This window comes from Myodes glareolus, chromosome 2, assembly GCF_982192425.1.
Source record: "Myodes glareolus chromosome 2, mMyoGla1.1, whole genome shotgun sequence".
NCBI classification, from domain to species: Eukaryota; Metazoa; Chordata; class Mammalia; order Rodentia; family Cricetidae; genus Myodes; species Myodes glareolus.
This window is the reverse complement of record NC_142027.1, coordinates 8869067-8889674: the sequence shown is the minus strand read 5'-3', so window position 1 is coordinate 8889674 and position 20608 is coordinate 8869067. Positions and strand designations below refer to the sequence as shown.

Here is a 20608-nt window from a genome sequence, read left to right as displayed (position 1 = left end):
AGGCTTCTCAGTTACTATCCAGATGGATTGGTAATGGCCAGAGAGTCCTAAATGACGGGTGCAATGTTACTGACTGACTGTAGATTTTGCAGATTTCTAATGCACATTTTAAAAAAAACATTCTTCTCTTCTAGAGACTGGCAATGGACCCTCGGTGCAAAGGGATGCCACTGTCCAGTTTTATCCTGAAGCCTATGCAGCGCGTCACGAGATACCCGCTGATCATTAAAAATGTAAGTACCACCACCTGTGCCTTTGCAGGCGGAGGAAGGCTGGCGGCAGCTGGAGGTTGCCAGAGGTGACTGGAGGCAGGGATGAATTTCCCAGCCAGTGCACCTGGGGGTTGTCATATGCTCACAGGGTGCTGAAGCCATCTGCTTGGTAACTGGGAGGGAAAAGATGGTTCTGTGTGAAAAAGACTAACAAAACAGAGCCCTCAGATGGCAACCAAGTGGCTTCGAAGGCAGAGGATGAGAGTTCTGTTCTCAGTGCGGTCCCAGCACTGGCACAGCGCCTCTGTGCAGAGTTTGGAGCCACAAAGAGAGAGAAACACAATTCCTAGCGTCTGTCTCAGGAAGGTCGTTCCCTGATGCTCTTCCCAATACCAGACCCCTGTTTCCTCCTGGTCTTTCAAGAAAGCCAGTTCCAGAGAAAACAGAAGTAGTGGTTCAAGTTTCCACACCCGGAAATGAGCAGCAGGCTCGACTGCCCTCTGAGCCATGGAGCTGGAGGGGAAGGAACTGGCTCCCCAGGGAGGTAGAAATTGGTTCCTTTATTTGAGTAGCATTTAGAAACCTAACTGTAGGAGCATGCTCATGGCTACTCTGGGATGTGGGTGCCCCTCCCCACATGTGCGTGTGTACGTGTACACGCACATGAAGTGTATGCATTTGTTCAGGCTTCCCATGTGTAACCCATCTCCCTCCCACCTAAGCCTCAGACTGACCCAGTTCCGACCACACCATACAGTAGCACATTTCCCGAGTTCATTCTTCTGGGAAGTGTCTTCCTGTCTTCGCTCCTTGCCTTCTCTGTGTAGCTATGCACTGATGCAGGAAATAAGCCTTTGAAGTGGGTTTAACCGACCAGGAGAAAACTAAAAATCAGGAACCAAGAGGCACTGACTTTTAACAGGAAAGCACACACTAGCATTAGTAGAACACAGTTGTTGCTGCCCCACGGAGCAGCTAAGAGAAAGACCCGAGAGCTGACTCAGTGGCACAGAGGTTCAGATAACTGAGTCTTTCACGGGCTGATTTTTATTTGCTAGCTCACAAATGAGGAAGCTGGTTCCTAAGGAATGACAGCTGGAGGTGCCCTCTGGCCTCCACCCACTAGCGAACGCACATACATACACATGTGTCTCCATACATACACAAAACATGCATATTTGTTCAGGGGAACCGTCCGGATTGATTCCCGGGATGCACAGGAACATACAGCTATGTATGTTCTCTAGAGGTCACGAGTGTATGGTGCATGGCATTGCCCCACCTCACCTTAAGGTGCCCTACATACTTGTGAGTTCATGGGAGCCTGTTCAGTGCCAACACCCAATTCGGTCCTTGGCTCCCTCAGGCGAGGGAGCTGGGGAGGAACAGCTGCTGGTGCCAGCAGGGAAGCCTGGCGTCTGTTCCTGGTCTCTGGCTGAGTTTCTTTCTTTGTGAAATAGAGTGAAGATTTTTAGAACAGAAATTCCGAGTCCCTTCTAGCTGCACAGTTGTGTACGCCACCACAGATCCGGAGTGTGTATGTGTGTGGTTTGGCGTTCATGCTGGGGGGACAGCATTCTGCAGGACAGATCACGGTTTGCTCAAGGGTATGAGGTTGGGCCAAAGGCTCGAGGGCAGGATCACCTTCCTGCACCAAGTATAGCCCCTGCCAAGTCCAAGGCTACTCAATGGAGTCAATGCAGAGTGGTCTTTACACTCCGAGTCATGGCTGTGGTGGGCACCATGCAGGAACCAGGTCCATCCACTGTGGAAAGCAGCCTGACAAGGCTGCTGCTGCCCTTCCTTCTCCCGTATAGATCCTAGAAAACACCCCTGAAAACCACCCCGACCACAGCCACTTGAAGCATGCCCTGGAGAAGGCAGAAGAACTGTGTTCCCAGGTGAACGAGGGGGTGCGAGAGAAGGAAAACTCGGACCGGCTGGAGTGGATCCAAGCCCACGTGCAGTGTGAGGGCCTTTCTGAGGTAGGCACCTGCGGGGCGGGGCGGGGCGGGGCGGGGCGGGGCGGGGCGGGGCGGGACCTGGACCACTCTCAGCTGAGCGAGGGCAGGAAGCACAGAAGGGATGAGAAAATGGACCATTTTCTTTCCTCATCACAGCTGCCTCTCTGCTCCTCTGTAACGCAACCAATGCGTATTTTTAATTTCTGTTATATTTTCCATTGCCAAAAATTTATTTATTTTCTCAAATGTTCTAGTTTCATTTGTGTGTCTTGTTCCTTGTTTAAATGTTCATGTTTCTTGTTTGTTTCTTAACACACTTAAAATGTATTCGTATGTATTTCAACATCTGATCATTCCAGTATCTAAGGGTCATATTCTTTCACCTGTTGTTTCTGATAGTGCTCAATCAGCATGCCTTATTTTTCTATTTGTTCTGTGATTTTTTTTTTCTGTACTAGCCGCCAAACCCAGGGTCTCCTGCATGACGGTTAAAGTATCTTTTACTGAGCCACACTCTCGGCTCCTATGTTGTGAATTTTGACCGTGAACTACTTGCTTTTTTGAAACTTCCCGCATGCCTGTCTTTGCTGCTTGAACTTGCATTTCCCCTGAGTGGATTGCTACCTCGGCCACCCCATGTTATATATAGAGGGAATTTGGGGCTCACATTGAACAGGTGAATTACAGCCATGGTGTTGTATGAGAGCTGCCCAGTGGGCAGAGTCCAGGAAGCATGTTCACCTCCACGTACCAAAGCCGAAACCAGCAAAGTTTCCTTGCCTATTTCTTCCTCACTTCAGTTTGCCATTTACTCGTCGAGCCAGGCGCCGTCAAGTCAGGCGCCATCGAGTCAGGCGCCATCGGGTCAGGCGCCGTCGAGTCAGGCGCCGTCGAGCCCGGTGCCATCGAGTCAGGCGCCGTCCAGCCCGGCTTTGGAGAGTCACTCTGCCCAGCCCTTCACCTCAGTCTTGGATTCATCTCCCATCACCCTGCCACTCAGTGGAGCCTCAGTGCCAACAGGTCCAAAGGGCGCTCAGGGCTAACACTACCTTTGAAGTCTAGTCTTCTAATGATCTTGTTTCCATTCTGCTTTGAGGATCTGCTCATTTTTTCTCAGTTTTTTTTTCTTTTCTGACCAGCTTGCATTTTCAAGGTGTTTTGCATTTTGCTCTTTTTTAAAAGCCTGTGTTGGTGAGTCATCTGGATTTCTAACCCACACACTCGTCTTTGCTGGGTTTCATGCTCTCCTTGTCCTGTAACCTTTGCTCTCATTCTTTCTGCTTGTGTTTTCTCTGTACATGGGTGTGCAGGCACATACATGTACACTCATACATACATGTATATGTACAGGTTGCTAGAATTTCCCAAAACACCCAGGGAGAATGTATCTCACTCACCCTCCTTCCCTGTGGTTTCTCACTGCATGGAGGCCACCCTTGCCCTATCCTCCCAGCCCCACAGTGTAAGTGTGCCCCCTCAGTGTAAGTATCAGCAGCCCTGCAGAAGCTGAAGAGATGGCTGTGGGTCCTCATTTTAGAACCCAGGGACAATATTTGGTTGGCTGGCTCACTCATTCATATACACAAAGAACCATTTATTATCTGCTCACATGCCATTGTTTAGAACTCAATCCCAAGGCTATTTTGAGAGAGAGAGAGAAAGATTGGGGCCCCTAGAGTTTCAGCAGTTGAGAGCATTCACTGGCTGCTCTTGTAGAGGACCCTTGGGTCAGTTTTGAACATCCACAGGGTAGATCACAGCTACCTATAATTCTAATTCCAGGGGAGGGGACACCCTCTTCAGAGCTTCACTGATACCGGCATGCATGTGGTTTACAGAGGCAAAGCACTCATACACATTAGAAAACAGAAAGTGTGCCCCTACATCTGGAGAGTTTGTGATCTGCCTTGTGCCTTGAGATCAGTCTATCCTTCCTGCCCATCAAGAGACCTCCTGTTGGGCTGTCTCCATGGGCCTTCCAGGCTCCCTCAGAGCCTCAGCCGGGAGATTAGAGGTCCTCCATCCTTAGACCTAAGAGTCAAGTAGAATGGACTCTTGTCACCTCTGGGTCTCTCTCTGGTCACCAAATCACTGTCAGTTTTCCTCCCACATCAGAAGTGGGCGCGTAGCCACCAACATCTCTTAGGGGACATTATTGTGAGCTCCATGGCCTCTTCCCAGATATTTTCGTTAGAGAAGTGTGTTACCATCATGATCTGGAGAGTTTTCTCTTGAAGACAGCTGAAGAGTCTGTCTCATATGAGGTCATGTGGGCCATAGGCTGGCTGGAGATGGCAGCCTCCAGGGAGATGCTGGGGTCGGGCATCAGCATCCCCAGTTGCCCCTCAACTGTGAGTGGAGGAAGGCAGCCATTCCCTGCACAGTTTCTAAACTAGTAAGTGGGGTGAGATTCAGCATGCACCACACTGCTGTGTAGGGCTTCGAGGGGTCACTTGGTACCCCCACCAATTTTGCAGCCCCTCTAGTCCCGGGGTCTGGACTCTCCATGTGGGAAAGTAGCTTTTGTCCACGAACTTTTTCATGAGTTCTGCCACTTTTCAGAAGCCCTGGGCACTCTTTGAGCCCTGCGGGGATTTCCTGTTGGAGCTGGTTCTAGCTATTGAGAATAAAGTGCAGCACCCCACATGGCACAGATAGCCAAGGGGAGAGCTAGTGAGCCAGCTTTCTTCCTGGTGCCCCACTTCTCTATAAACGAAGGGGAGAGGCACCCACCACACCCTGATAGCAGAGCGAAGCCCCAGCAGAAAGGCCTTGAGAATTTAACCAAGACTAATCCGGGTACCCGAAACCCTAGAGCCTTTGCTGGAACTCCTCAGAGTCCTTCTTCGTTTGTCTGTGGGATTCAGAACTGCTGGGGCCCAGCGTTCAGGCTTTGCGACAGAGAAACAAAGACAAGAGCGGGACTCCCTTCATCCCTCCTTCCTGTCTGCTTGCCTCTTCTAGCAACTGGTGTTCAACTCAGTGACCAACTGCTTGGGGCCACGCAAGTTTCTGCACAGCGGGAAGCTCTACAAGGCCAAGAGCAACAAGGAGCTCTATGGCTTCCTCTTCAACGACTTCCTCCTGCTGACCCAAATCACAAAGCCCTTAGGCTCTTCCGGCACCGACAAAGTCTTCAGCCCCAAATCTAACTTGCAGTATAAAATGTACAAAACGGTAAGGTTCAAGCTAAGTCGCAGGTAGAGGGAGTGTCCAAAAGAAGTCCATTTCTTAAGGGTTTGGTACGACGGTGTGGAGAAAGCAAAGGGGAGGAGCTAAAAGTAAAGGATGGATCAAGGACAGAGTAAGAGGAGGGGCTAGGAGGAGGAGCTAGGATCGAGTAAGGGGCGGGGCCAACATAGGTGGGGGAGGAGCTAAGATAGGGCAAGGGGAGGAGCTAGGATAGAGTAAGGGGAGAGGCCAAGACAGAGTAGGGGAGGAGCTAAAATAGATTAGGATAAGGGGAGGGGCTAGGACAGAGTAACACATAATTTGTGGGAAATCCCCACTTCCCACGTGACAAAAACATGACCCACTTCATACAAGTGAACAGGCAGCATGGCCAGCCCGAGCATCCACTGCCCCTTCCATACTGCCCCAGATGCCCTGACAAACTCTCACGGTGGTTTGAAACCTTCAGCATGGAACAGAATAGCATGGAACAGAACGCTAAGTCCCGTGTATGCAGGACTGTTTGTGTGTTGCTACGCGAAGGGAGATTTTATTTTTCTAACTTCGTCTCTGCGGGGGTGTCTTTCCTCAAGGGTTCTCACAGGAGCAGCAGTTAGCTTTATTTTGGGAGAAAGTGTTATTATTATGTGGAGTGTTGTTGGAGCCTTTGTATGAAATCCGGGGAGAGACTCGTAGCTGCGGGCTGTTTAGGATGCAATGCAGGGAAAACGGACCAGTTAGGGCTTACATGTAGAGATTTCAAAGGTACCAAAAATGACCAAAACTTTGTATAAACGTCACTGCTAATGGGGCTGGAGAGACGGCTTACGGGTTAGAAATGCTTGCTGCTCTTACAGAGGATCTAGGTTCAGTTTCCAACACCCACTTGGCTGCTCACAACCGGTTCCAGGTGACTTGACCCCTCCCCACCTTTAGCCTCTGTGGGCATTGCGTACTCGGTGTGCAGACGTTCATGCAAGCAAAACACCCGTATACCTTATTTTAACATAAAATCTGTATTCTGATATAGTCTGTGTACCAAACTACACCCTCGAACACACAGCCTTCACTTGATTACTGAGTCACACACATGCACATGCTCAGTGTAGCTTATTGACATTGATGGCAGGCATGCACGCGCATATATGATCATGTTGCAGACACACAGAGCTTGTGAACACACAGAGGCCCCGCCTTGTTATGCAACGCTTTTTATTATTACTTTGCAGCCTATTTTCTTAAATGAGGTCCTAGTAAAATTGCCCACCGACCCTTCTGGGGACGAGCCCGTCTTCCACATTTCCCACATTGACCGAGTCTACACCCTCCGAGCAGAGAGCATAAATGAAAGGTAAGCCCGAGCCCTCCCCGGTGCCGGTGAGGGCCACCTGTCAGCGTGCCCCAGCGTTCCCCAGCCGCAACTGTGTCACCTCAGTGCACGGGGAAGTATTATGCAATTTTTTAACTTCTCAAAAGTTGGACATCTAGTTCAAAATAAAATGGACTGAAACCAGCTTTGCTCGAGGCTTTCTCCTTTCTTTTTCTCTTTTAGAAATGCTCAGCAGCCTCTGAGGTATCCAGAGATGCTTAGATCGCCCCAAGTTTCCCAGGTGGCAGAAGCCAATACAAAAGTGATTTGGGACTAACCCCGCCCCCAGCCCCCGGGAAGGCAATTTGGGTCTTTGGGTTGCGGGCATTTTGCTTCAGTCTTGTCTTAGACCGTTCTGGAGCCAAATGGAACAGATCTCTTTCTGAGGGGCGAGCTGGACACAAGGCCAACAACATTCCCAAGAACATTCTTGCCAGGCAAGAAGATTGGCTAAAGTTACTGTGCATATGGCACCCCGAGAAAACCCGCGCGCCAAAGCGCCTCCTGCCGTGTGGTCTTTGCTCTTCTGTGTGCAACATGGTTCTTTTCTTGGGCGATTTTGAAAGAAAGACCTCCTGTCTTCCGGGGTTCGCCAAGTATGCGATGCTTTGCAGTGAGGGAGGAAGAGGAGCCCCATGCCTGTTCCTCCACCATGGGAGTAGGGAGCTTGAAGGGGATCATGAGCGTGCAATCCCAGCACTCGGACTGCGGAGGCAGGAAGAGGGGTTCAAGGTCGTCCTTAATTACTTACTCAGTTCACTACCAGCTGGGACTAAACTGTGAGCCCTCTCCCCCCTAAAAAAGTCTTTCTTTCTGATGACAGAGATAATTATTAGCACCGTCAAATACAGAATCAGTCTTTCTTTTTGGAGACATTGTTGTTAAATTCAAATACACCAAGTAAAAAGAGTCCCGAAAGCAGAATTTGAGCAGACCCCAAGCCCGTTCTGTTCTGATCGATCTGTTGGCAACATTCTGTCTTTTCCCATCCAAGGACTGCCTGGGTGCAGAAAATCAAAGCCGCCTCTGAGCTCTACATAGAGACGGAGAAAAAGAAGCGCGAGAAGGCATACCTGGGTAATGGGCCCTAGAGACTGGGGCGGGAGGGGTCACCGAGTCCATCCCCGTGTCTCTGGGACTGGGACACGTACATGCGCAGAGATGGTGAGAGCAAAGTGGGGCACAGGGTGGTGGATGAAGGGCAGGTGCCAAGAGCGGGAGGGGGAGGGGACTGTGCTTTCTAGCGAGGGCAAACACACAGCACAGACTGCGGGCATGCTGGGGAGAGAAGGGCATCACAGCGAATGCGAAACAAAACATTTTGTGTTGTTTCCTTGCGGTCTAGTCCGTTCCCAGCGAGCGACCGGCATTGGAAGGCTGATGGTGAACGTTGTAGAAGGCATTGAATTGAAGCCCTGTCGGTCACATGGTAAGGGCACCAATTCCACACAACCACTCTAGAGTATTGGGGTGTTCTCCCCAACGAACTTGACATCATTTATGATATTTCTTATGCATTGTTTTTCCAGCACTTGTCAAAGAGTTATATATATGAATGTATATATGTATATGTATGTATATACATATATAGACACACATAATTTTTGTAAATTCTTTTCTATTGTCCTTCTTTTCAGGGAGACCTGAGAGGTCTCATTCATAGTCCATGTGACATACAGTACATATGACGTATATGCACAGATAGGAGGGATCTGACTTTGAGCCCTGCTAATGGATTTGTTTTTCTAGATGTGATACCAAACTATGGGTGTGTCCTCCAGATTTCCCACTTGTTAATCTCAAAGGTCGAGGGGGATGGAGATGAGACGTGTCCCACCTGGCAGGGGCTTTTGTTCACTTCAGGAAAGAGCAACCCATACTGTGAGGTGACCATGGGCTCTCAGTGCCACATCACCAAGACGATCCAGGACACGCTGAACCCCAAGTGGAACTCCAACTGCCAGTTCTTCATCCGAGACCTGGAGCAGGACGTCCTCTGCATCACCGTGTTCGAGAGGGACCAGTTCTCGCCCGACGGTGAGTGGGCAGTGGCCCTCAGGGCACCCTCAGGGCACCCCTCAGGGCGCCCCTGGTCCTGTGGCGTAGTGTGAGGAGCTGCTGGAGCCCCCTGGGTGGGCGTGGAAGAACGCTCTTGGGCTGGCTGCTTCCCTAGATAGTGGTCTGCTTTCCAACATAAGCAGTGTGAGGAAGGGCATGCCTACAGACCTCGATGGAGTTTGCTTTGTGTTTCCGTCCTTGGCTACTCTCATCGAGGCTCGGTCAGTGAAGGCACTTGCTGCTAAACCTTGACTTTGATCCCTGGGGCTGACATAGTGGGTTCCTGTCACTTGTCCTCTGACTCAACACACGCTATGGCTCGTGCATGTGGGCACACACACACACACACACACACACACACACACACACACACACGATAGATGAGTAAATGTTTAACAGAGCAACAAGATAGCCATACTTGGTGATTCACATCTATCATCCCGGCACTCAGAAGGCTGAGTCAGGAATTATGAGTTGGAAGCCAGCAGGACTACATAAGGATACCCTGTGAAAAATGTAGACCACGTGGGAGAAGGCTGACCAGTGGAAGAGGATTATTAGCCCACTGAGGTGTCTCAGAATCAGCTGTTATCTCACAGGAGACCTAAGAAGCTTCAGTGGTGTTGAGCACATCCTTCCTTCCACTGGCTCTTTCTGTCGTGGCTTTTGGCCGGTGAATCCAGGATGCCACACTCTCTCAGCCAAATCAAAACCGGAGAATGAGTTTAAAGCTCAAAGTCCCAGTCATTATCAGAGGAAGATAATAAAGCCGAGCCAGCAATGGGCTGAGTGAGGGTCTGATGCTGGCACTGGACTGAGTCCCAGCGCTCGGGAGGCAGAGGCCGGAGGATCTCTGTGAGTCTGAGGCCGGCCTGGTCTACAGAGCAAGTTCCAGAACTGCCTGGGCTACACAGAGACCATATGTCAAAAAAAAAAAAAAACCAAACTAAATACATATGTATCATGTGTATGTATGTGTGAATGTATGTCATGCATATGCGTGTATGTCATGTGTGTAGGTACCTGTGGAGTCCAGAAGAGGGTGTCAGAGCTCTTGGAGCTGGAGGTAGAGGATGTTGTAAGGTACTCTACATGGGTACTTGGCAATTGAATCTCAGGCCCTCTGTATGTATGTTTATATGTATGTATGTATGTATGCATGTATGTATGTAAAACTTGGGTATAATCACTAAGGAGCTGTCTACCTTGTGTTTTGAGATAAACTGTCTTACCGGCCTGGAGCTCACTGGTTGGCTCAGCTGGCTGTCCATCCTGTCTCTACCTCCTCGGTGTTGGGGTTACAAGTTTGTGCCACCATAGAAGGCTTTTTCTTTTCTTTTCTTTTCTTTTCTTTTCTTTTCTTCTTCTTTTCTTTTCTTTTTTTTTTTTTTTAGATAGGGTTTCATGTAGCCAGCCTGGGCTACATGAAACCACATTAAGCCAGTTTATATGGTGCTGGCAACTGAATCCCAGGCCTAATGCATACTAGACAGGCACTCTACTGAGTTACGCCTCTAGCTCCCTGCACACTTTGAAAACAGGGTATGTGTATTTGCCTATGTTAGTTTGTGTGCACTACATGCATGAAGGAGCTCATGGGAACCAGCAGAGGTGTTGGATCCCCTGGAGCTGGAGTTGCAAGTGATTGTGAGCCACCATGTGGGTGCTGGGAACCAAAATCAGGTCTTCTGGAAGAGAAGCATGTATTCTAACTGCTAGCTGTCTATCTCTCCAGCCCACCCCTGGCTTTCTTTTTAAGTATAGACTCTGGTGCCTGCAAGGCAAGTATTCTTACTGAGTGATCCATCTCCTTGACTCTATTAATATATTTTAAAGTAGATACAGAATATATTCTATTTGTGGGTTATTACAATAAAAGCATGTGATGCATAACAAGAAATCAGAGTTGTTGGTATACCCATCATCTTGGATATATATTATCTTGTTTTATGGGTTTTTAGCAGTGACCTATCAGGGCACATTGGCGACTCCACGGGGAAGTAAATGGGAGGGGCTAGTGTTGGTCTTCTCAAGGGTCCTAGAGGAGGCGGAGCCTGGCTGTGCCATAGGCGGAATCCCAGTGTGCCTTGGGAACAGGGAACTGTTTCTGAGCATGCTTTGCTTTTTCTCCTTTCAGACTTTTTAGGTCGGACAGAGATCAGAGTGGCTGACATCAAGAAAGACCAGGGCTCCAAGGGGCCAGTTACAAAATGTCTCCTGCTGCATGAGGTCCCCACGGGAGAGATTGTGGTCCGCCTTGACCTGCAGTTGTTTGATGAACCATAGCAGTCCCGGGATGATCATAGAGGACTTCCTTCTCAAGGCCCCTCACACTGTCTGCTGATCAGTCCCGGGGCAACAGGGACAGCAAAGACAAAGTCCCTCAAGGCTACTAGGAGTAGTTCTCGACAATCCTGCCCTTCAAACCATGTCCCATTTTATGAATCCAAATTCTCTTTTCCTTTGTCCTCAGTATAGGTCCCATCATGGTTTCTAGAGTCTCAGAAATCCACAACCTTGAACTAGGTTCCCTTGGGAGCCCGGATTCTTCTCCGGGCCAAGGCATGGGTCTGGCTACTACAGAGTAGATTTATAAACGTGGGGGCTGTATTTTGGAGAACTTGTGTAGGCCTCCTATTTCTCACCTCTAGCAGCCCCTTTGCAGACTCCCTGACCTATGAAGCCCCGTGTGTGGTGCGTTTAGTCCGGTTATGACAGAATTGCTGCTTTGGAGTCCAGCCTCCACTGGGAAATGGGGCCCGGGATTGATTGCTCAGTATAATGGCTCCTAAGGCAGGCACCTGCTTGGCCCCCTGGAAAGCTGTTATTGGAAGATTCTCAAGTGTGCATTAGAGTTGTTCAGACCTCGATTAGTTATCAGCGAAAACGCACTGGTGCACATGGGATGGTTCAAGATGTGCTTGGAGAATGGTTCTGGAAGCTCATCTATGAAGTTCTGTCCTGTTGAGTTAGATCCACTTCGGGTCCCTGGGAAGCCTTGATGCCATGAAGTTCCTTACCTACGAAGTTTTGCCCTGATGAGCTAAATCTACTGCGGGGCACTTGGAAGGCTCGATGACATTATTGAGTCCTGGTTGCCGGCTATTCTTGGAACATTCTCTTTGGCCTTGGAGACCCTGTGATGTTTCTGAGAAGGTCTGTCTGGTGAGCAGCCCGAGCTTCCCGCAGCAGCCTTTAGTGCTCAGCCCAGGAGGTCATGCCTTACGTGGATGAAGTTTGAAACAGAAAGGATTCAAGATGGAACTGGGAGATGGTGGGAGCTGCCAAGAAAATCCATTACTTGGTGTGGGAAGGGGGAAAGACCATGGGAACACGTGGGCCCCACACATGGGGTAGGAAGATGGGAAACTCTCCCCTAAGCTTTCTCGGGCACACACCAATTTTTTAATAATAGAAACACAGGCACTTTTTTTTTTTTTGCCAGAGTCAGGGTGTGTAGACCAAGCTTTTAGTCTGAGCACTTCAGGTTTTCTTTTCCTTAAATGCTAAGAGGTAGGTTGGTTAAGTAGATAATGACTTACTTTGCTGATGGAAAGTGTGGGCCGAGTTTTGTTCCCGTGGTCGCGTTCTCATGACCAGTCTGTGGTCATGAGTGTTCTTTGCATGTCTCTGGATTCTGGCCTCAGGTTCTTTTGGGTTAGGTGGGGGTCTTTTCTGTGCTAGGTCCTCAGGATTGTTCTAGAAGTCTCTTGTAAGTGATAGTGTGCCCGTGTCAGAATAACTACTCTACTGAAAACTGAACGCTTCATGTGACCTCATGCCTACAGGTCCCTGTCCATGTATGTGTGTCACGTGATTTTTCAAAAAATGTATGTGGGAAAGGACAACAAAGTTTACATTTCATACTTCCGAGAAACACTTACTATTTATTTATTGAAGATAGTGTTGACTTTTGTATCAAGAACAACAGACATACCTATTTTATTTTTAAACACACCAATAAACTCTTCCGTTAGCAGCTTCTAGCCGAACACGAGCTAGATTTAGTTAGCTTCAGGCATGTACTGGCTTACCACTTCCCAGCAGAAAACACTCAAAACGCTTCACGTTTGTGCTTTTTATGTTATTAAGAAACTGTTTTAAATGAAACATGTAAATCGATCCATAACTCATGCTTCCCTGTTTCTATGCCCAGGAGGCTTTGCTCGGTGTATTGATGAAGGACATGTTCCCATAGTGTGAAAAACAAGTGTTGAGTGTGCAAATGGCCAGGGTTGAGCCACCATTCTGTTGATCCTCCCTTCTGTCCCTTAGCCCCCTTTCCCTTCATCGACTTTATTTTCAGGTTAATGTTGAACGTCCATATTCCTGTAGGAAGTCTGAGGCATGCATGGTGGCCCCTGTAGGTCCTAGGTTACCCTCTCACAGAATCCCATGGTTGTAGCATGTCTGTGGGTCTTTTCCCCAGGTGACTCTACTGGGCATCCTTGGGGGTGATCCTGGGAGCTGACAAATCTGGATTAGTGTCCTTGTATCTGCTACTGTCATTTGTCATGAGTGAGCGTACTTCTGGATGAGTCGGGCTGGCCCTCAGACCCAGCTATGACTCCAGAGTCCTGCAGGGGAGTCCCGCTGTGATCCATGGGCGACAGAGCCACAAACCCTTGATTCTCCACTTCTTCACGTCTCCCTTTTAGAACAGCCAGGCTGCATTTCATATAAATGGCATGTCCTTGCCAACAAGAGATCTGAACCCCAGCTGTATGCAGTGTTTGTCCAGGCTATGCCTCCTGGCATCCTGATGCTAGCCCTTCAAACCTCCCCCCCACCTCGAGGCATTCTCCTCTGTGAGCCACACTGCCAGTACCTCCCACACTCTGACCTCCTCTCCCTCAGGAAGGGGCTCTCCTGGGAAGTGGCTACGCTCTGACCCTGAGAGCATTGAGGACCAAAGCTCCTACGCTGGGTTTTCTTTACGAACCACTTGTCCCAAGGGGTCAAGTCTGACCTCTGAGGCAGGGCTGATATTTTGTCCCCCTAGCAGGTGGACAGATAGCTTTATCTCTTGGGACCAGATTTGCTGTGTCCACCAGAGTTTGGAGACATATGTAATTTGTTCAGGTCTAGGTCTGCCCTGGCTGGAATGAGAGATCTTTCTAGACTGTAGCCACCAGGAGTGCTAGACAGCGGGGATGCCGTCATCAGCTGTTTGTATAATATGTTCCTGTCCTTGGACAACAAACAAAAAAACCATTCTTCCCAAAGAACTCTAATGGGAAATGGACATTTTTCTTCCTTGTTTTGAGACAGGACCTCACTGCATAGCCTAAGCCGGCCTTGGATTTAGGATCCTCCTGCCTTAGCCTCCTATGTGTTGAAATTACAAGTGTGTACCACTGTGCTCAGCTGTCTTCAATTTTATAAACAAAGGTATGACTTCAGTATATAAGGAGACTTGATTTCCCCTGGGAGGATTGACCTGCACTGGAAACAAACATCCCAAGAGAAAGCGGATCAGTGGATCACGGGCATTGCTTGTTACCTTTCTGTTTGTTTGCTTGTTTTTCAAGACAGGATTTCTCTGGCTAACTCCGGCTGTCCTGGAACTCACTCTGTAGACAAGGCTAACCTTAAACTTCAAGAGACCCACCTGCCTCTGCCTCCCGAGTGATAGAGTTAAAGGCGTGCACCACCATGCCCTGTACTTGTTATCCTGACTTGGTGCCAACCTGAGTCCTAGAGGTGGCTCCAGGAGGCCAAGGGCTTTGGTAATTTCAGGTTGGTCTTCCCAGGTGATGCAGCCGCGACCTCCGCAGGAGCTGGCTGGGCAGGAGTAGAATTTAGTGACCTCAGAGCATCCAGGGGGAGTCCAGAATCTCATGAGTCTGAAATCCAGGGCAAATGGACAGGGTCTCTCTGGCTTTATTTGCAAGCTGAAGTACCTGAGTTGGCTGAGACCACAATGGAGAGGCGAAGAGAGGCAGCCTGCACACCAAGGACCTGTGGTCTAGCTGCTCGGCTGTTTTGAGTCCTAGAAGAGGTTGAAAGTGTGTTAGACTCTTTCTCTCTGCCTTTCCTTCCGGGGTTCAGGCCTGCTGTAGTTCTGGCGTCCCTGCTTCTGCCTCCTCTCTCCTGGGGCTGAATTCTTGTGTCTTTTCTTTGTTTCCATCCGTTCTCCCCGGAGACACACTGACGATGACATGTCTGGGGATGCTATCTGGTTAGGCTCATGTTCCGGGACAGAACTCAGGGCAGAAGTTGGTTTGTGTGAGTGATGGACACTTCTTTAAGAGAGTTCTGCCCTTGCTGGACTAGTAGGCAACAGCAAGGTGTCCCGGTGTGGGTACTGAAGATGCCAACCTGTGCCCCCTACTCCTTTTGTGCACAGTTTGCTTTAAGGAGGGCCAGTGCTTGACTTTTTCCAGCTACATTAATTACCTACCTGCCTAGGGTCTGTACCTGCAGGGGGCCAGGGATGCAAGGTCAAGGTAAGGCTGGGAAGCAGAAGGAAAAAGGGAAGAGGGAAAGAAGGCAGGGAGGAGGGAGAGGGGGGAGGAGAAAGAGAGGGACAGGCAGTCAAAAGAGATCTTGGAGCAGGCTTGTGCTAGCTCTTTAAGCACCCGGGCCTCTCAGGCTATGACGCCAGGTGAGAGCTGCGTGGAGGTTAATGGCGCCCACTGCCATGCACTCCTTTTAGGAGTTAAAGGACCACATCTTTGGGGAGGAGACTCGCCACCCCTGCCACCCCTGCATGCCAGGCAGTCATATTTCTGAAGATGTAATTTAGCCCTCTCTCCTTGTCACAGAGGCACACCTCCGGTGTAGCCGCCTTCTGAACGGCAAGTTCCTGTGAGCTCTTGGGCACTGTATTCTGTTTTGAATGACCCCTATTTATGAACGTTGCCCTATGATGGGCTGGTCAAGGAAACTAAATACTTCCTGGTAGCTCTGACTCGGAATAAACCGCTGGCTGGTTGCCAAGGGATTCATCTTTCCTGCTCCCCGATACCTGGAAAGCAGTTGCTAGTTCCGGGCTGCTTCCTCCCAAGGCACCGCATGAGGTTTCTTTTTGTAGGTTACCAGGGCCAACTATGATGTATAATAACTTCACCTCTGTAAGAGCCAGGAAAGGTTCTGTCCGTGAGAAGCATGGAAAACACCACCCATGAGAAAGATGGCCGTGATCTCAGGTTCTCTAACTTGAGAACATTAAAACTCAGATGCCAGCGCACTGCCCGTCTACAATCAGGAGCGCTAATGCGGTCAGCAATGCTAAAGGTGTGCTGTTCTTTCAGGGGGTCGTCCTTTCTGTCCAGGGTACGCCCAGGGGGCTGGGAGTCAGAGAAGCCATCTTTTTGACTTTCAAGTCAACATGTAAATCTAATTTTAAGTCATTTTAATAACATAAAATCCACGTTCCATGACTGGGGAGATGGCTCCATCAGTAAAGCGCTTGCCGTGCAAACCCGAGGACCTGAGTTTGATCCTCTGCACCCACGTCAAAACGCCAGATGCAGCAATATGTACCGGTAATCCCAGTGCTGGGAAGGCCCTGACAAGAGGATCCTTGACTGTGTTCCCTGGGGGGCTGGCTGAACTGGCTAGTGAGTTATAGTGAGAAACCCTGTCTTAAAGGATAAGGTGCAGAGCTATGGGGGAAGACAGCGCTGGAATCTGGGGTCCGTGTGCAAGAGCTCCCGAACTAACATAAGCGCATATACACATGGTGGGTATCTTAGTGTTCAAGGGGCACCGAGGAGAGTTGCATTTAGAAGTGGGCTTATTCTGTCAGCTTTCAAAATACCCATCATCCCTCTGGGATTTCTGGAGAACTGATCAGGGACCAAGGCTCCTTTTTGTGCCATGGAGATGCCTCTTTCCTTCTAGAACCGTCTTCTACTTACCATTCGCAAGACTACCATCCTGTGATTTTCTGCCTCTCCAGCAATGCTCTTTTGCCATTCTCGGCTCAAACTCAGATTTCTTATTTCCTCTTGTTCTTGGTAAAAACAGAGTGGGGACCCCAGAAACATAGGAGCCAACGTCGGTGTGGTGGCTCGCGCGGCAGAAGCTGCCTTCCCCTTTGCAGTTTCTCCAGGGTCCTGCGGCTCCTAGATTGTTCTGTTGGCAGGTCCCGGGGTGCTGGCTCCCCCTGCTGCCACTTTACAGCATTGCTCCTGTGTGACTCAGAAGGAAGTGGCTAGAGAGAACGACAGAGAAAGGGCTAGAACCTGGTAGGTGAGTGAGCGCACCTAGCCGAACAATGAGTGTTGAAAGTTGGCATGAACCCAAAGCTTCTGGGCACAGTGAGGTGGTTTTCCTGCCTGCTGGCGCTGGGACTTGCCAGAAGCACCTCCTTGACTTCCTCACCTTTTCTGTGTCTAAATCCGAGGAGAACTTTGCTACTCAGTTCTCCACAGAAAAGGGCTGACTGCCTGAAGGAGACCTCTGTTCCCACAGGACTTCTAGAAGTCAGTTGAACAGCAGAGTGTCTACCCTAAGACTTCAACTTCTGATATTTTAAGTGGCAAACGGTGAGATGTAGTCACTGGTTGCATGATGTGTGTCTGTGAATGAGTGTGTATGGCTGTGTGTCCTGCTGAAGGAGACAGGTAATGCGTTGAGCACGCTTCCCCGCGCTGCATTCACGACCAGTGTGGGCCAGGTGCAAAAATAAAAATTGTGACTTCCCTGTCCCAAACGATTGGGGATTTCAGTAGTGACGGCAAAGGCTTGAGCTGTCTGGGTCCTGCTGAGTGTGGAGCGTGAGTTGTCTAGGCCCCACACCCTGGATCTGCTTTGACTGCACTGTAAATGTAGAAGGGCTTCTCTGTGTCTCTTTCCTTTGGAAAGATCTCCCTGGCAGGCTGTGTAGAGCTGGGGTAGTAATGCCATCTCTCCTTTCCTCTCGGCTCCCTTCCTTTTTTTTTTTTTCTTTTATCTTCTTTGCAGTGCTAAGGATCAAAGCTAGGGCCTCATGCATACTCAGAAAGTGATCTATTTTTCAACATGCCATTCTTTTATCTCTTGAAATTACAAACAGTCTGGGATAATTAGAGCGCGCCGAACCCCAGCTCACAATCGCAAGCACCCCTGACTGGATGGGGGTTGTCAATGGATGGTTGATGCTTTCTCAGGTCCCAGTCTGGGCTGTGTCGCTGAACAGCAAGTGGCTTTGAGCCTTCTAAAGTGAATTCTCTGCCTTGAAATAAAGCCTTTCCCTTAGCCACCAGTCAGGCTACCAATCTCTGGAGAGGAAGAGTGGTTGGAGCCAGGAGCCTCTCTGTCCTAGAGGCCAAGTGTCTGAGATTTTGTTTCTGAGAGGCAGGGCCCTCACATGCTAGATCCCCCCCTTGTGGCTTGTGTGTGGCTCTTGGGTGATGTTAGTAAAGGAGAAAACCTGCTGTGTGTTAGCCCCTGAGTTCTAGAAGACCAGGGCTCCAGGAAGACCAGTGTGTGTGTGTTGCTGTGCTGTATAGCTTTCCTTGTATTGGATGCTCTAAACCCTCGGAGGCTCTGTTTGCCTTTTGCAGATGTAGTCCCAAATCTACACATGTAGAGCAATAATCTTTCTCAAGTCTCTTGATTCCCTTCCTGTAATTCTAGCTCCAGAGATGGAGACAGGAGGATCAGGAATTTAGGGCCAACCTCAGTTGTAGAGGAGTTCAAGGCCGGCTGGGCTTCATGAGACCCTATCTCAAAACTAAAACCACGAAAACTGAGGAGGAGAAGAGAGACAGAAGGTCTGCCTGTCGTGGATTTAAGTCACCTTAAAGAAAAGCAGACTGTTTCCGTGGCCACGCTCCGTAGAGACACCTGACCACCTCCGGCATCGGCATCCATTTTAATGGCTGTTTTAGAACACACTTCATTAATCAGCATTCTCAAACCATCACTTGCTGAGTGTTCTCCAAAGGTCTCAATGGTTAGATGTGCATTTAAAGGAGCCCTTGTTGTTAATGGCCCCAAGTATCTTGGAACTGAGAGAGCGGCCTCAGATCTGGTCCACACAGCCCACTGGGAGCCCGAGTCCTTTCCCCTGTGACGGCTCCTCGTACAGGGGAGTGAGCTGCCATTCACCGGTTTGTACTGTCTTAGCTCTGCAGCTTTGCAGCCTCACACACGCCGATGAGGGGCATACACACCTGTACAGAGGCGAGAAGCCTCCACCAAATGACCTGTGTCTAACAGCTCACAGCTCCTAGGTTTCTGCATCTAATGCAGTTTCCAACAAAGACAAAGACAGCAATCCACTGCATAACGTGAAATGACTGTGCTCTGTGTGTGGTTCGTCCTGACATCTCTGCTGTATGTTTTTGGGGAATGACGATTATATGTATATACCGTATGTAAGAGGCTATGCTGCCCAATGTTGCGTAAACTTAACAGATTCTCTAGTCTGAATATTTAACTTGTTATTGTAAAATGTGATTTCTCATTGAGAGATTATTTTTCTGTATGTATATGAGAGTATTTTAGGAATCTAATTTAAGTGCATAAACTATAGAAGAAACCTAAAACCATACTCCAGGAGTAGCGATGCCTGATCGGATCACTTGGGTTCAACCCAACTCAATTTTATTAAAAGACAAATCCAAGTTGAATGTTTAGGAATTCAAAAGTGTGAATTTGTTTTTTTCTGCCTTGCAGGGGACATGGTGTTAGTGAAGTGGGCGGAGGCATGACAGAATGGGAGGGACCATGTAGCCATGACCCAGGTTGAGATCTTGTTACACTACAGGCTGTCTCCTGCAGATGTCATATTCTGGAGTGAGACACACAGCCTGTCTTCCAACAGACTGGTGCCACAGAACATGGACTCTAGTCAGGAATGTGGCCTGGTCAGAGAACTCAGTAGCATTCAGGGTGGGGGGAGGCCGAGCCTGGGTTTTCCAGGCTCAGCTGTTTGTAGGCAGGGGAAACAGGTACCCCATGCGGCTTCCTGAAGGCCCAGGCTGAGGCAAAAGGCCTGCCTTCCCTACTCTACACCCTTTCCAGAAAAATACCAGAAGTTCAGGCTGCTTTTGAGCACCGCTAGAATGTTCCTTCAGATGACCCAGGGAGGCTTGTGAAACTGTCTAACGTCTTCCCCTAGCCCCTGCTCCCCAAGAGAGCATCTACAAATGACTTTAATTAGTGGTGACTCTGAGTCCAGCCTTGCCACCTGGTCGGAAATGCCTCTCGATTAAGAGCCAGTTTCTGGTGACACAGATGAACCCAGCTCACTGCAGGAAGTCCAGGGTCCACTGATTGAAAGGACAAGCATGTGTGTGGGTTGGGCCAGCACTTCTTTCAGTAAGCTGTGTGCCTCTGAATACTGCCAGCTTTTTGTCTTAATAACCCCGCTCTGGCGCATGCTGGAGTCAAGCCATGCCCTGCCTGCAGAGGTGCGGGCAGCTTTACTGCAGGATGTTTTCTGGACTCTGCTAAGGCTAAAAATGACTATTCTGTAGCTGCCTCTAGTCTCAAAGATGGGGCCACTTAGCTCGCTCAGATGTAGCCTGGGAAGGCCATGTCAGGCCAGCGTGCAGAACAAACTCTGGCTTTTCTGTCTGCAGAGACCCCGTTTCTTCTCTCCAGGAATGATGAGCACTGGGGTTGGGTGACCACAGGTTGTGAGGATACACCAGCCAGATGAGAGAACGCAGGGCCCTCCCCCATGGCGTTGGTTGGTGTTTGTGATCTCTGTAGCGGGTCACAATGCTGGTAGCATGCAGCTTCTTCACAGCCGGCAGTGGCAGAACTAAGCCACTCCCCCATGGATGTCCAGTTCATTGTAATGTGTACTTGTTGCTAAGTATCAGTATTTTCAAGAAAGGATTAGTGTCTGCTTTATAACACTAACAGAGTTCTAAAGATTATTAGACATTGTT

At 49.3% G+C, this 20608-nt stretch overlaps 1 protein-coding gene across 4 annotated transcripts in view; it reads left to right on the top strand.

The window, feature by feature from the left end:
- Positions 1-19339, top strand: part of Itsn1 (intersectin 1) — a 189439-nt gene extending 170100 nt beyond the window's left edge. For all 4 annotated transcript variants that reach the window (XM_087899157.1, XM_087899163.1, XM_087899147.1 and 1 more), the window contains 8 exons: positions 135-233; positions 2030-2197; positions 5141-5353; positions 6577-6698; positions 7711-7793; positions 8062-8145; positions 8580-8753; positions 10912-19339. In XM_087899157.1, coding sequence (XP_087755283.1) covers positions 135-233; positions 2030-2197; positions 5141-5353; positions 6577-6698; positions 7711-7793; positions 8062-8145; positions 8580-8753; positions 10912-11060 — 1092 coding nt within the window. In that variant the 3' untranslated portion in view covers positions 11061-19339. The remainder of the gene's footprint in view (positions 1-134; positions 234-2029; positions 2198-5140; positions 5354-6576; positions 6699-7710; positions 7794-8061; positions 8146-8579; positions 8754-10911) is intronic.
- The last annotated feature ends 1269 nt before the right edge of the window (positions 19340-20608 follow it).